The sequence below is a fragment of the Equus przewalskii genome, unplaced genomic scaffold (assembly GCF_037783145.1).
Source record: "Equus przewalskii isolate Varuska unplaced genomic scaffold, EquPr2 ChrUn-13, whole genome shotgun sequence".
In the NCBI taxonomy this organism is placed as follows: Eukaryota; Metazoa; Chordata; class Mammalia; order Perissodactyla; family Equidae; genus Equus; species Equus przewalskii.
The window spans coordinates 10,261,299-10,275,792 of NW_027228750.1; the positions used below are offsets into that span (position 1 = coordinate 10,261,299).

At 39.0% G+C, this 14,494-nt stretch overlaps 1 protein-coding gene across 1 annotated transcript in view; it reads right to left on the reverse strand.

The window, feature by feature from the left end:
- Positions 1-447: 447 nt before the first annotated feature.
- Positions 448-14,494, reverse strand: part of EEIG2 (EEIG family member 2) — a 75,278-nt gene continuing 61,231 nt past the window's right edge. The window contains exons 7-11 of the mRNA XM_008535280.2: positions 12,203-12,298; positions 11,660-11,849; positions 11,432-11,559; positions 10,573-10,642; positions 448-4,260 (exon numbers count right to left, since the gene is read on the reverse strand). Of these exons, the coding sequence (XP_008533502.1) occupies positions 4,218-4,260; positions 10,573-10,642; positions 11,432-11,559; positions 11,660-11,849; positions 12,203-12,298 (527 nt within the window). The 3' untranslated portion in view covers positions 448-4,217. The remainder of the gene's footprint in view (positions 4,261-10,572; positions 10,643-11,431; positions 11,560-11,659; positions 11,850-12,202; positions 12,299-14,494) is intronic.

Genomic DNA, 14,494 nt, shown 5'->3' on the forward strand with positions numbered 1-14,494 from the left:
ATTTATAGTTGTACAGTTAAAACAAAGAAATATATAAATATGAAGGTCATTCTCCAAGTATCAGCACAGAATACTAATGGAATCACTTCAGTCAAGATTTTTTTCTTAAACATTTACATGATTACTACAACTGTATCAGCTTTCAGAGGATCAAGTAAATGCATCAGAGGAAGGTGATCCCAAAAATCAGACGAATTTCCAAAAAACAATCAAACTGAATATACCCTAAATGTCTTCCTCCGCATGAGATTTGGTCAATGAATATCAGGAATAGAATTTTCTTTGTTATATCCATAAGATGAAAATAAACATTTGTAAATGCAGAGTATGATGTCCATGTAAATTAAAAATTTTGCCAAGTTTGTCATACAGGGAGTAGCTAGAGACCACCCACACAACCATTTAAAATATACTGTGTATATATTATCCTATGAAAAGTCACATATATAAGGGAATAATAAGGCCTTTATTTCCAGAGCAGTCTTAAAATAGGGTTAATATAGGCATATTTCATCCTTTACATTTTTAGACTTCATATTCTTTAACATCTCAGCTATTAAAATTATGCACAGTACCTAAGCCAACATATGAGTAGTGGCATAACACAATTTCAACTACAGCACTTGATGATATTCACATGACGTACCATCTAGGAGAACTGACCAAGCATAACTTCTGAACTGCCCTAGTTAAAGACCTGTTCAAATATAATGCAACCCCATCATATGAGCCCAGTCTCTTTCAGAGCATTATTATATATACTGGAAGCCTAACACTTCAGAGTACTTCAATGAAGTATTTAATAGTACTGTCAGCTTGAGCTTGCAAAGCGGTCTAGTTAGCATGAAATCTCAAAGTCTAAAATTACTTCTGGATGTTTTCATTTATTAAAACTCATTGCTATCTGAATATGTTTTGACTGGAGGCTAGTAGGAGACTTATTTCCTTTTGCAACAAATGGACTAAGTGGTGGACCTCTGTGGCTCACAGTTTTCATGAAAAAAAAAAGCACATACAGAAGAATCTACTTTGGATATCACTACTCTGACAGTATTTTACTGGAATGGGATGGTGTACTTTAGGATTCTTGGTCAAGACTTTCTCAGATTATAAGTACTAATCCACATTAGTTGTTTGTATACAGGAGCCTTCAACACCACACAAAGAGGAGTTAACCAGCAAAGGGTAACCCGATGGCCCAGGGCCTTCTCTGCCCTTTGCACCCTTCACATCCTCTCTGGTCTCGGACAGCAGCATAAGTCACAGGAAGTGGGCTCCTGACCAGCCTCTGTATTTCCCCCAAACAAGGTATTTAAGACTCCTCCTTATCTGATCATAAATATATAGCTTTAAAATACCATTAATCTTTTTCTCTGGAACAGGATTAGAAAAAGAAAATGTTATACATCTGCAAATTCTCCGAGACTGGGTAATTTGAAATTTGAGTTAAATACTTAAAAGTCAATTTACTGAGATCTAATGTTTTAAATTTGAATTTCTAAACTCAAACTGGAACCAAAAGTGGATTTGGTATTTAATAAGCAGATTTTTTTCAATAGCTATATGGTTAAGATCTTAACAGCACATGCTCTAAAAAAAGAAAAACTAGAAAGTAAGGTGACACGTAGGCAACCTTTAACAAATATTTTGAAGGACTGTAATGAAATATGATTGTGAAGTATGCTGATGGAACACAAAATAGGGTAGAATAAATCCAGACTTTCACTGACTACACAGGATGTTGCCATCTTTTCTCTTCCTAATCAATGTTTCTATTTATTAAAATGTTTGTTATATACCGCATAAATCAAGATGTATCTGGTGGCTGCTAAAATTATAAAGGTATGATTTTTATGCTTTTCAAAAATCTCTCCACATTTTGTTTTTAAATAATAATTCTATATCATTTTCAATACCGACAGCTAGTCTTGTATAAAAGTATTGGGCCAGGAGCAGCCAAGGATGAGTAAGAAGGGCAGTGCCCGGATGACAGCACCTTTGACACATCTGAAGAATGTCCTCACTGAACCTCCTTACAACCTATTTCTATTATCATTTTCAAAACTGCAAAATCATTTGCAGAAGCGCCAATAAAAAATATAGCCTAGAAATAATATTTAAAATAGAAAAATATGTTTTTAAAACATGTCGTAATAAATATCTCTCTAAACAATATCTTCGTATCTCTATTAAAAACTTTGATTTTTTTCCCCCATAATACATAATGAATAGATCACTTGTTTATTCAGACAGCAAGTCTTTACCATTTAAGATAACATTTTTCTTGGGTAGAATAAAATGTTCGGGTCAATTTTATTTTCTTTAAAACAAATCTTAAATAAAGTGTAATGCATGACTCAAAAAACCTTCTCTCTCAACATTCAAATATTCTAAACTAGAGTGTCATCTCTTTAAAAATCTCAGAATCTGTTTGTTGTAAAAGTAGTGTTGGATTAATTTGGAATACCTGATCCTTGACATATTAAAAAACAAAAGCCCTAACCTGAACTATGGAAAATTTTCCATATCTCTAAATTTGGATATTAAAATAATATTTTCTTAAAAATAATATATTTTTCCCCTTATGTTGCCAACATGAAAATACCTAGACCAAAGCAATTCTATTCTAACATATTACCTTTCTTGGACATGGTGAAAGGAAGGACTGGGTATTACTGGTTCTGTACAATCTACATTTTTCTTCAGGGACCAAGTGATTCCAAGATGGCTGAGATTGTTGCACACAGAAACTGTGATGTAAGACCAGAAAAACTCCTAAGGTTCCTCTGCTGGGCTGTAAATCCTGATCCAGATCAGACACTGTTTTAAAAGCTCTATGTGATGCATGTTATACTCCGTTCTTACCTCAAAACAATGAACTTCTGACATAGTAAAGAAGGGAAAAGAGCATCTGATCAAGGGGCGCTAAAACAGAAAACCACAGGTCCACGGCAGAGACATCATGCAGCTGTCCTGTCTTCTATCCACCACCTCCTTGGAATAAGTTTCAGTTTCAGATAAGTCTCAGCTTACAGGGAAAAGGCTGCTCTGTTTCTGCCCACATCACAGTTTTCCTCCTGTTGTTCTAAATTTTGACTCTGAAATCAGCGGACGTTACTCAGTTAGATAAAACGGCTCTTATGTTAGGGTGCCTTCTGGTAGCCTAACATATCAATTATTAGACTTGTCTTGAATCTCTTATATAGTCTAGTGGGAGTCCTGCAATAAGTAACAATACAGACTGCATAATGATGGCATTATACCCATTCATGTATCTCCGACTTAAACATACTTGTTATTCGATCTATGACTGATACGTTTAGAATTATTAAGCATTCTACACATTTAAATTGTAGTATAACATTTTCCAAAAGCATGAACACCCACACTTTATATCAATTATTACATCAGAAAGAGTTAATGAACTTAGTACAATACTTTAGGCAGAATAATATGGAAGGTTTCCTTCACAGGAATTATAACTATCTTGACAGAATTTACAGGGTTTAAATTACTTTCACTTATTATCTCTCAAACACAAAATTAAATAATGAGAGCCCAAATCTGTTGAGCGTCTCTATCATAGGTTTTACACTTCAACACTGTCAGATGTACAGAGCTGTTTTCCCCACCAGGATGTTTTGAAAGAAAAAGGGGGCTTTTTGATACCCTGTGCAGCGACCACAGAAGCCATGTCCCTGCAGACACATGGCACGCTGCCTTGATGCTACCACGGGATGCTCCCTTTTGGTGGCAGAGAAAGGACAGCGGTGGGCACTTTCAGAGAAGAGCTCAGTGTTGGCTTTCCTCTTTTTTTTCTTTTTTTCTTTTAAAGATTGGCACCTGAGCTAACATCTGTTGCCAATCACTTTTTTTCTTCTTCTTCTCCCCAAAGCCCCCCAGTACACAGTTGTATATTCTAGTTGCAGCTCCTTCTGGTTGTGCTATGTGGGATGCCGCCTCAGCATGGCTTGATGAGTGGTGCTAAGTCCGTGCCCAGGATCCGAACCAGCGAAACCCTGAGCTGCCAAAGCAGAATGCAGGAACTTAACCACTTGGCCAGGGGGCCAGCCCCTTGGCTTTCCTCCTGATAGAAGAACGTGCTTCATTTTTTTTAATAGGTTCATTTTCTCATAAGTACTTGAGTAAAGTGCCTTGATTACTGAATTGCCCACATCTTAAACCCACAGGGAGGCTTCAGTTCACCAGCTTGACTTCTAGCGTTTGATCACAACTTGTTCATAAGCTCCAGACCCCATCCTAAAATAGGAGAAAAAAACCTTCAGAATTTTGAGCTGTAGTGTTTGAAACAGTTCTACTTAACCTCGTCTCTAAAGAGATAGTGCATTAGGTATTTCACTTCCACAACGTTTAAAGACATCACAGATAGAAAATGCTTGAAATCTTAAATGTTTATAATTAATACATTGGATTAGTCTAGTCCCTGATCCTCTCATACTTATTCCCACAATAAGCTAGGAATGTTTCCAAATTCTTACCCTAACAACATACCGGCAAACATGTTTATACATAAATCCTAACCCAGTCTCATCCCAGAGCAGCTCTTACACTGAGTTAATGGATGATAGTTTTCAGTTGCATTAGCAGTATGGTGTCTTAATGCATTTTCCTAGAAAATGCGAGAATTCTTTCAATCAATATGCAAATGCCTTTATGTGGTCAGTAATGTAAATTATACCTGTGCAATGTAGATTTGAAGGGAAAACGATCTTGAGAAGGCGTGTACTGCTTCACTGGCTTGGTCTGGCAGACAGCTGGTTGTCCCCCCAAATCTACTCTCCCCTTCTTCATAGTTTTAGCTAGGTACAGGCTGCTTGGCTAGAGGCCATATTTTCTAAATTCCTTTGTAGATAGGTGTGGCCACGTGACTAAGTTTTCCCTCAGGGAATGTGAATGGAGACCAACAAGTTCTGTCTCACTTGCTTAAAGGGAATTCCTTGCCTCGGACTGGTAGCAATCCAATTTTGACAACACAGGTATGGAGGATGGTGAAGAACAAAATGGAGGGTACCTGGGTCGACTTCTGAGGCAAAGCTGTCCTATTGGCCTGGCCACTGTATTTTTGGGTCTCTTTCTTATAGCAACTTTGTCTTTGACCTAATATGCCAGGTACTAACTGACCTCTATGAATGAAATATGGGGAATACTTAAAGACTTAAAATTTCCAAGCTTTGTGAATAAAGTACCTAGAGATATTTAAATTAAGTAGTGGCCTCATCAATAGAAGGGTTTTTGTTAATGTTGACACATCTAGTACCTTGGGCTTATGTTATAATGGAATGAACAGACATGCACCCTCTACTGTTTCTTGGTCTGGGAAGATAAAGGTTTTCTACCTGTAAAAACACAGGTAAAAAGCCTGTAAAAACACAGTTTTTTGACAGCAGTTGGATTTATTTTTGCATGAAGATCATTCTACCCTTTCCTTGTTCCCTCTTGAGTGATTAGGAGGAGAGTTGAAGTGGTGTTGCATGGAGAGTGGGTGTTATTGCTTACAAAGTTATCCCCAGGTACTCTTCTTCTTATCTGTCGAGATGTTACTCTGAGTATGCCAAAGATCAGTAAGACCAGAAGCAACCATCATGACTGGTCTCTACCCTTAATGGAATTTTAAGAGGAAATTCTAAAAAATGGGAGTAAAGTAGTGGTTACTAGTCTACCATGGACTTCTCAGCTGATTGCTCAGAGACTCCTGTTCATTCTGATTCATTCTAGAGAAGAAATAGGAAAATCTGCAACAGAACGCCAGTGACACCTACTCATAGCTATAGATAATCAGAACTCGAAGGAACCTTGGTGAGCACCATTGCATGCTGGCTTTTAGATGCCCTAAAAGGGTCTGCTTCTGGCAATGGTGGAGCAATGGGAATCAGACTTTCCCTCCTGCTTTAAATAACTAAAAAACTGGATAAAACATAGGAAATGACAGTTTCACACACTGGACAACAGGCAGCACAGAACTGGTCCTGAGAGAAGGGAAATCAATGAAGAAAGCTAGACAGCTGCCCCAGCTTGCTGCCCGAGGTCGCATACTCCCAGCCTGTGGCACAGGGAGGGAGAGCCCAACACAGCTAGGTGGTCTCTCTGAGTGGAGCGGTCAGAGCTCAGGGATGCTGGGGGCTAGAATTTGTAGGTCTGGATATCAGAAGAAGTGGGGCGGGGGAGGAGGAAATAATGGCTGGAGAATTTCCAAATTTGATAAAAATTGTAAACCCACAGATCCAAGAAGCTCAAAGAACCCCAAGCAGAAAAAAACACAAAGAAAATCACTTCAAGGGACACCATAACCAAACTAGTAAAAACCAGAGATAATGAAAAAAGCTTAAAAGCAGCCAGAGATGAAAGACAAATCAGAGGCATAAAAACAGAAACAAAAGCAGACTTCTTGTCAGGAATTCAATGTCCCAAAGGCAAGCAAAGAGTCACATGCAGAGCTCTGTCAGCAACCCTGGGCTGGCCAGGTGCAGTCACTAGACTGAAGCCGGGTTACTGCGGATAGTCCTCACAGAGCCTCTATCACTGGTCGCTCTGGTCCCTTCGTTCTCATGGGTTCCCTTTCTGAACTATGTTCTTGTGCCTCTTCTGTGCCCTATATAAATGGTTCTGGTTTCATTGTTGTTACCAGTTTATCTCACAGATTAGATCTAATGCCAACACATCAGCTTCTCTGATGAATACCCACTAGTTGTAGAGCCCTGTGTATACGAGTGTGGTGGGCAGTTCAAATAGATTAATCCCCAGAGTAACTCTGCAAGACAGATCTTTAATTAGCAAATATAAAGTACTTGAGTGTTTACTGCAGGCCAGATTTTGTTCAAGCATTTACATGTCTTCCCTCATTAAATTTAAACTGTGTAACTCTGATGAGGAGGGTTCTATTATCATCACTATTTTACAGGTTAGGAAACTGAGGCAGAGAGAAGTGAAGTAACTTATCAAAGACACACAGCTAATAAGTGGTGGAGGTTGGGACTGAATCCAGGCAGCCCAACTCCAGTAATGCAGTTGTCTTTTTGGTAGCAAGTGACAGAGGCAATTTGCCAAGATCATGGCTAAGATGGGTCATTATGGCTAAGCCAGGAATAAAACCCATGTCTGACTCCATGGCCCATTCTCTTTTCACTATGACACATTGTCTCTGACATTCCCCAGCCTTTCTGTGGCATGTAATATTAATTATCTACTTGAACCCCTAATTATCACGTTAGGCTTTCGTGTATTGGGTGATTATTCTAACCTTTAGTTGGGAAGGGAGTGGGAGCCAGAATTCTTAACTACATAAATGCCTTTATATCCTAGGTTCCAGATAGAAATTATCTTTCTTTCCTCTAAATTACACCACCACAAATAGCTAGCATATATTGAGAGCTTTCTATGTACCAGGCACTGTGTTAAATACTTTACGTAAATTATCTAACTTAACCTTCACAAAAATTCTCTGAGTTAGGTAACTTTTCATCACTCCCATTTTACAGGTGAGGAAAATGAGGCTTATAGAGGTTAGCAACATCAGTGAAGTCAACGGGGAAGAGTACGACTTGACTCCGAGCAGTCTGCTGAGACAGCCCATGCTTTCGTACATTTGCTATTTTGGTCCCTCTTGGTTGGAACTGTATCTTTTGCTGTTCCTCTTCCTAAACCAGTAACAGCTAGGGCTTACTGAGTATATCATGTCATCTATCCTTTATTATTTATTTATTTATTTATTTGAGGAAGATTAGCCCTGAGCTAACTACTGCCAGTCCTCCTCTTTTTGCTGAGGAAGACTGGCCCTGAGCTCACATCTGTGCCCATCTTCCTCTACTTTATACATGGGGCGCCTACCACAGCATGGCATGCCAAGCGGTGCCGTGTCCGCACCCGGGATCCAAACCAGCGAACCCTGGGCCGCCGAGAAGTGTAACGTGCGAACTTAACTGCTGCGCCACCAGGCCGGCCCCCCATCTATGCTTTAAAACAACCCCATGACGTTGGCATATGACCACCCTTTTCAATAGAGGTAAGTTCAATTTAAGTTAAATTATTTACCCCAAAAATGGTCTGGCTAGGATGTGAACCCAAGTCTCTTTAACTCAAAAACACATGTTCTCTCTACCATACATATCACTGTCCCCATAAATGTTACTTTTCTACTGGTCTCCTGCTACTAGTCTCTCCTTGCTCCAATCTAGCCTCCAAATTATGGCCCATTACTTTTCTAAAATACCAATCTGACAGTTCACTTCCCTGCCAAAGAACGACCACAAGCTCCCCAAAATACACATGATAAAAGGTAAATATTTTGTCATGGTGACAGAGGCCTTTTACAAGATGGCTTCAAGACCCCTGCCAACCTCATGTCCTACAACTCCATTTCACATGCCACTCTCCTTAGAAGAACTTGTTTATTGGCAATTCTCTAAGTAGGTTATATAATTCATAAGCCAGTAAGGTATAATGGTTAAGTACAATGAATGGGCTTTGGACTCAGAGACATGAGTTTGAACCTTAGTTATACCCCTTACTAGTTTTTTGCTTTTTTGGTGAGGAAGATTGGCCCTGAGCTAACATCTGCTGCCAATCTTCCTCTTTTAGCTTGAGCAAGACTGTTCCTGAGCTAACATCTGTGCCAATATTCCTCTATTTTTCTATGTGGGACAACGTCACAGCATGGCTTGATGAGTGGTGTGTAGGTCCAGGCCTGAGATCTGAAGACACGAACCTGGGCTGCCAAAGCAGTGTGTGAGAGCTTATCCACTATGCCACCAGGCCGGCCCTACCCTTTACTAGTTTTAAGGCCTTGCATAAATTACCTTAACCTCTTTGCATCTTTGTTCCCACTTTTTAAAAATTAATAATGTTACGTTGTGAGTATTGAAAGAGATAATGTAAAATTTGAATTAAACATATATCTGGTGCTTGCTATGTAACTAAGAAATGCTCAGTAAGTGTTATCTACAATTATTATATATTTTATTATTATTTAATTATATATTATAATTATTATGCCTGTAAGTTTCTTCTATTTGTTCCTACTACTAGGAATATCCGTCTCCCTCCTACCCACCTGGGAACCCCTCACTTATCTTTTATTCTCCCAAAGACTCTCTTCAAGTGTCAACTCTTCCAGGAAGTTTTCTCTGTCTGAGTGAGGACCCATCTCTGTTCTCTCAGAGTTTCTTCTACTTCTCTTATTACAGTACTTATCAGACTGTTATAAATTTTAGTGTATTTGTCTATCTCACCTGCCAGAAGGGGTCAGATAATAAATATTTTAGGCTTGGTGGGCCACGTGGTCTCTGTTGCACTACTCAACCCTGCTATTGTAGCATAAAACAGCCATAGACAATAAACAGGTGTGGTTGTATTCCAATAAAACTTTATTTACAAAAACAAGCAGGGGGCCAACTGGGCCCACAGGCTATAGTTTGTCAACCTCATGTACTAGACCATATGCTAGCTGAGGGTAAGAGCCGGATTTTTCCTCATTGCACCATCACCCATGAGTTGGCCCAATAAACAGTTACTGAATTTAATGAGTAGATAAGTCAACGAAAGTTATGAAAGGTCTAAATTGTGTTACATCCTCTATAAACCTCTTTTCAAACTAACTACTCCTCCATAGCATCTTTTTATGTCCCTCTCTTACCTACCTATCACGCCTGATTGTAGTTCGTTGTTGATTGTTGATGTAGGTGTTTGCTGTACCCTTTGGGCCCTGCAACGTGCTGGACACATAGGAGGTACTCAGTAAAATGAGTATTGGTAGAAAAAAGCAATTAGAAATTCTTCCAGGTTTTGAGCATTAGAGAATAAAATAACTGTCTTGGACCAAAGGGGCTCCCTCCCCCGGTAACTCTGATTTACTCTGCAGATGCGCTGGAACTCTACAGGAGTATTACGTGGGAACAGTGAGTATCAGGGTCTCACAGAAGGCCAAGAATCAGGCTGTGGAGTGACCAGAATTCCTAAGGTGTCCTCAGTATCTGTGCTAACTATCATTTGCTGCAGTGTTGGGAATGAGAATGGTAAGTTTGGCAGGTGCCTTTTCTTCATCTGAATCTGAATAACTATCCAAATGATATAGTTTTCTGAACTTTTCTTAATATGTATGTTAGACTCTAGTGGGGTGGAGAAAAGGAGAGCACAGGAATGGTTAACATCAGTGTATCTTGCTGAGTGGCTGCGTAACTGCTCATAACAGAGAAGACCACTGACTGAAAATGTAATTTTGCTTTGCTCTTTCCAAAATATCAGAGTAAGAACTCCTTTCTAAATGTCCTTTTTATATTGCACCTTGCCCAATGCTTTACTGGTCCTCTTAACACAATCTAAAAATACATCTAAGGAAATCAACAAATAAACTTACAAAATATAATTTCAAACATGCTCAGAATAAGGAAAACTGAGAGCCTCACTAAGAACTGCAATTCTTCTCATGAAACTACTAATACTTGTTTTCTAGCCTCCGTCTAACATAAACTTTGTAACCTTCATCTTCTACTTGTGAACATTTAAAAGAAAAAGTCAGTCTATTCTCTATTTTAATAAGCTACGTTTTGGACTACATACCTGTTTGGAAGATGCCGACTGCCGAAGGTTGCACGCCCCCCAGGACCCACAAATAACCTCAGTCCTTCTTCTGCAACACACATTTAAAATATTTATTGTAGGTATAACTATTATTGTCAAATATTGTTCATATTGTGACAAACTCATTTTTTACATTTCAGTTTTATTAAAGAAATAAAAACTTTAAAAAAAGCTACACGTTTTAAAACAATTTACAAGATACCCTAATAGCTATTTCTCATCAACTTCCCTAAAGCTATTTTTCTTAAAACTGAGTAAAGAAGACAGCTCTTCCTATAAATTTCTACAAGTAAGGTTTAATTATTTCTCTTTACAACCACTTAGATAATGAAGCTAAGTCCATTGCTAACTGCTCTCTATTTACACCAGCGTGAATAATTATACCTTTCAAATTGGTGGCATGTAAATTTTCAGTTTCAGTAAAAATGCTAAGGAGGGAATGAAGGCTTCTGTTAGTCACTATCATTTCAAGATCACCACTCAACCCTCCAAATTACAATAGTGACTGGAAGTACTTATGTCCAGTTATGATAAAGCAGATGTAGATCCTTGTTATAAGGTATATAAACATGGTAGACATTGATGCATTATTTAAAAATACAATAAATCTTTTTTTAAAATTGATCTTTTAAAACTAAAGCTCTTTCCTTTCTAAATTTAATATCCTTTCTTAGAAACAGATAAACCACAAATTAATCTTCTGATTTTTATGGGCATGAGATTTATTTCACAAACGTGCAACAGACAGTGTCACGTCCTGCCTCTTTACTACTGAGCACATGGATTACACAAACTCGGACTACATACATCTATATGTACTTAAGGGTTATCTACTCACCTTCTGCACTGGAATCTAGGCTAAAGTCTTGACTTTGTAGTATTTTCTCCACAATATCATCTGCATCCACTCTGGTGTCATCAACTCGCTTCAGCTGAGACTCTACAGAATCTTGTTTCACTGGGCATCTTTGAAAAGAACAAAAAAATTTTTCTTCCTTTTTATTATGTTATGAAAACAAAGTGTTTTTTCTTTTTTTTCCCATTTAAACTGAAACCAAAAGGATACCTGTTGAGTATTTCTGAAGCTGTATCCTCTTTATCAGCTGTATCGACAGTTGGTTCAGCTATTTTTTGTTCAATTTCATCACACGGTTCTAGAATACTTTCAACTCCTGTTGACGTACTTCCCACGGAGGTATTTCTCCTGTGGCAGAGCTCAGAGAAGCTGGATGACCGGGAGTGGCATGTGCTGTACCCTGTCAGAGAAAATCATTTGGATATAACACTAATATCAAACACAGCGCCATCGAACATTCTTCTCCCACACCATAGCAATTTTTTCTTCATTTTTTTTTTGGAGAGGAAGATGGTCCCTGAGCTAACATCTGCACCTATCTTCCTCTATGTCGTATGTGGGATGCCTGCCACAGCACGGCTTGAAGAGGGGTGCACAGGTCTGCGCCCGGGATCCGGACTGGCAAACCCTGGGCCACTGAAGCGGAGTGTGCGAACTTAACAGCTACACTTCCGGGCTGGCCCCACCACAGCAATTTCAAGTCCCGTTAGAGCAATAAATGGCTAAGGAATTCAACTCCACTTTAGCCTCTACCTGATACTTTTGACTGCTGGCTCGCATAGCTTGATGTTCTAGAATGTCCACAGGCACCAAGTTCGTCTGGAACAGAGGCACTCTTTGCTGACAGATCTGCAATGCGTCACAACACAATGTTACTATTACTGCCAACAAGTCAAGGGTAAACAACTAAAATTGTATTCTAATCTGCGAATTTTATAATCTGCCAACTTCATTATCAAGAAAAATAAGTTACAAAGTGAAAGAGATCCCCTAAATCAGTACAATGGAAACAGCCATACTGCAGGAAATACAAAGAACTCAAATACCTTAGTTTACTGAAGAACTATAGTATTTTTTGTAAGATGTAACAGGACTCTATCTTAAACAAAACTATTTCAGTTTTTATGTTCAGTATTCCTCTAATAAAAATGAGTCAGATGTATTCTTATAAATTCTCAAAAAAGTGCCAGGTTTTTGTGTGCTTTTTCAGGAAATCTCGCTCTCAAAAACCCATCACAGCAGTAAACTAAAGAGCACTTTGTTACTTTAACATTAGTGTTGCTAGTGCTAGGCTTCAATTTGGGCAAATGTCTGTGGTTTAAAATCAACACAGCATGGAATGTAATACTCAGAATAAAAGTTCTTAAGAAATTGATCATAGTATTCAGTTTCAAAGTAAATGTACAAAAAACGGAGTGTCAGAGCCATTTCTAGTACTTTGATAATGTGCATATTCCAGGTGCCAATTACATATTTCTAGAACCAGGCTTCTTCTACAGAATGCAGAACTGTGACCATTTGCATTAGAGTGAAACATTTGGAAACTAGAACTGTTTTTCACTTACATACAGAAGGAAGCCAACTGAGTCATACAGCAATTATAGCAGCAGTTCTATAAACGATATTGAACACAGTTGGATCAACAAACGCTGCCAAACAAGCAAGCTCAGAGCGACGTGGCCCTTCTGCAAAGGTTTCTCCTTTCTGGACAGACTGCAGGATACAGATCCAAACCAGCATGCCTACTCCTCCTAAACCCTAGTGCTCCTAAACCCAAAGGACAGCTATAACAAAATCTGAACTCAAAGAATTGGTTCATATCAAGAATTATTGAGGACTAACCCTTTACTCCCAGGTTAGCTCAGATCTTAATTCACCCATTTATCTATTGGTTTTCAAAATTTATTCATTCAATAAATATTTATTAAGCTCTTACCAAGTCAGGTGCCAAATAGTATATAAGATATAGAGAGTACAAAACAAATAAGACAAAATGTATGCTCAGAGTTTAGAGGTAGAAGCTGTTCTAATACAATGTGGCAAGTACTAAAATATGAGAGGCAGAAGGAGGCTGCCAAGAGCTCCAAAGCACAAATGCATCAAGCACTGCCTGGCACTGGGGGAAGACCTCCCAGAAGAGGTCAACTCCAGGTCTTTATCAATGTACAGGAATTCCTCAGCTTGACCAGGTGGGGAAAAGCATAGGGGAGAGCACGCCTTGTTTGTAGAAAAGCAAGTAGTCTGGTCCACTTGGCATACAGGGTGGGTAGAGGTGTAGACGACTGATGGGAAAAGAGATGAGCAGATGCCTAATCCAATGACCTTAAGCAAGGGTGTGACATGACCAGATCTACATTTTGGGAAGATCCACTTGGCAACAGGATGAACAGGGAGTGAAGGTTTTCATGGTAATCCAGCTGAGAGTGAGAGATGTTTAGCAGGCACAGATGACAGGACTCAATTACTGAGCAGAAGTGTGTGTCAGGATAACTGAAAGAAAATACAGGAGGAAGAGTTAGGAAGACTTGTGCCGGATATGTGGAATTTGAGACACCCGAGGACATCCATTCCTTAGTCACTGAATTTTTACTGTGTCCCTGGCCTTAGGCTGGAGATACAAAGACAGGTAAGACCTGATCATGAAGAACTTAGAGTCTAGCTGGGGAGAAAGATAAACAGATGGATTTCAGTATAACATGTGACATGAAGCGGATCTTTCCCAAAAGCATTTGGAAATATGTACCTGGAGTTCAGGAGGGAGGTCAGGAGGCAACACAAATTTGTAAATCAAAAGTATTTAACTCATATTTACATGATCATATTTACATTTATGTGATAGTTAAATCCAAGGGTCTAGATGACATGGACCAGGGAGAGTAGGTAGAGGGAACCAAACCCTGTGAAACGTCGATATTTAAGAGGAAGGTGGAAGAAGATAAAGAATCCTCCAAGAAGCCAGAAAAGGAAAGGTCAGAGAGGTAGGAGCCCAGGGAAGAGAAAGCTTCAAGAAAGAATAAATGGCCAAGGCAAACGAGAGCAGAAAAA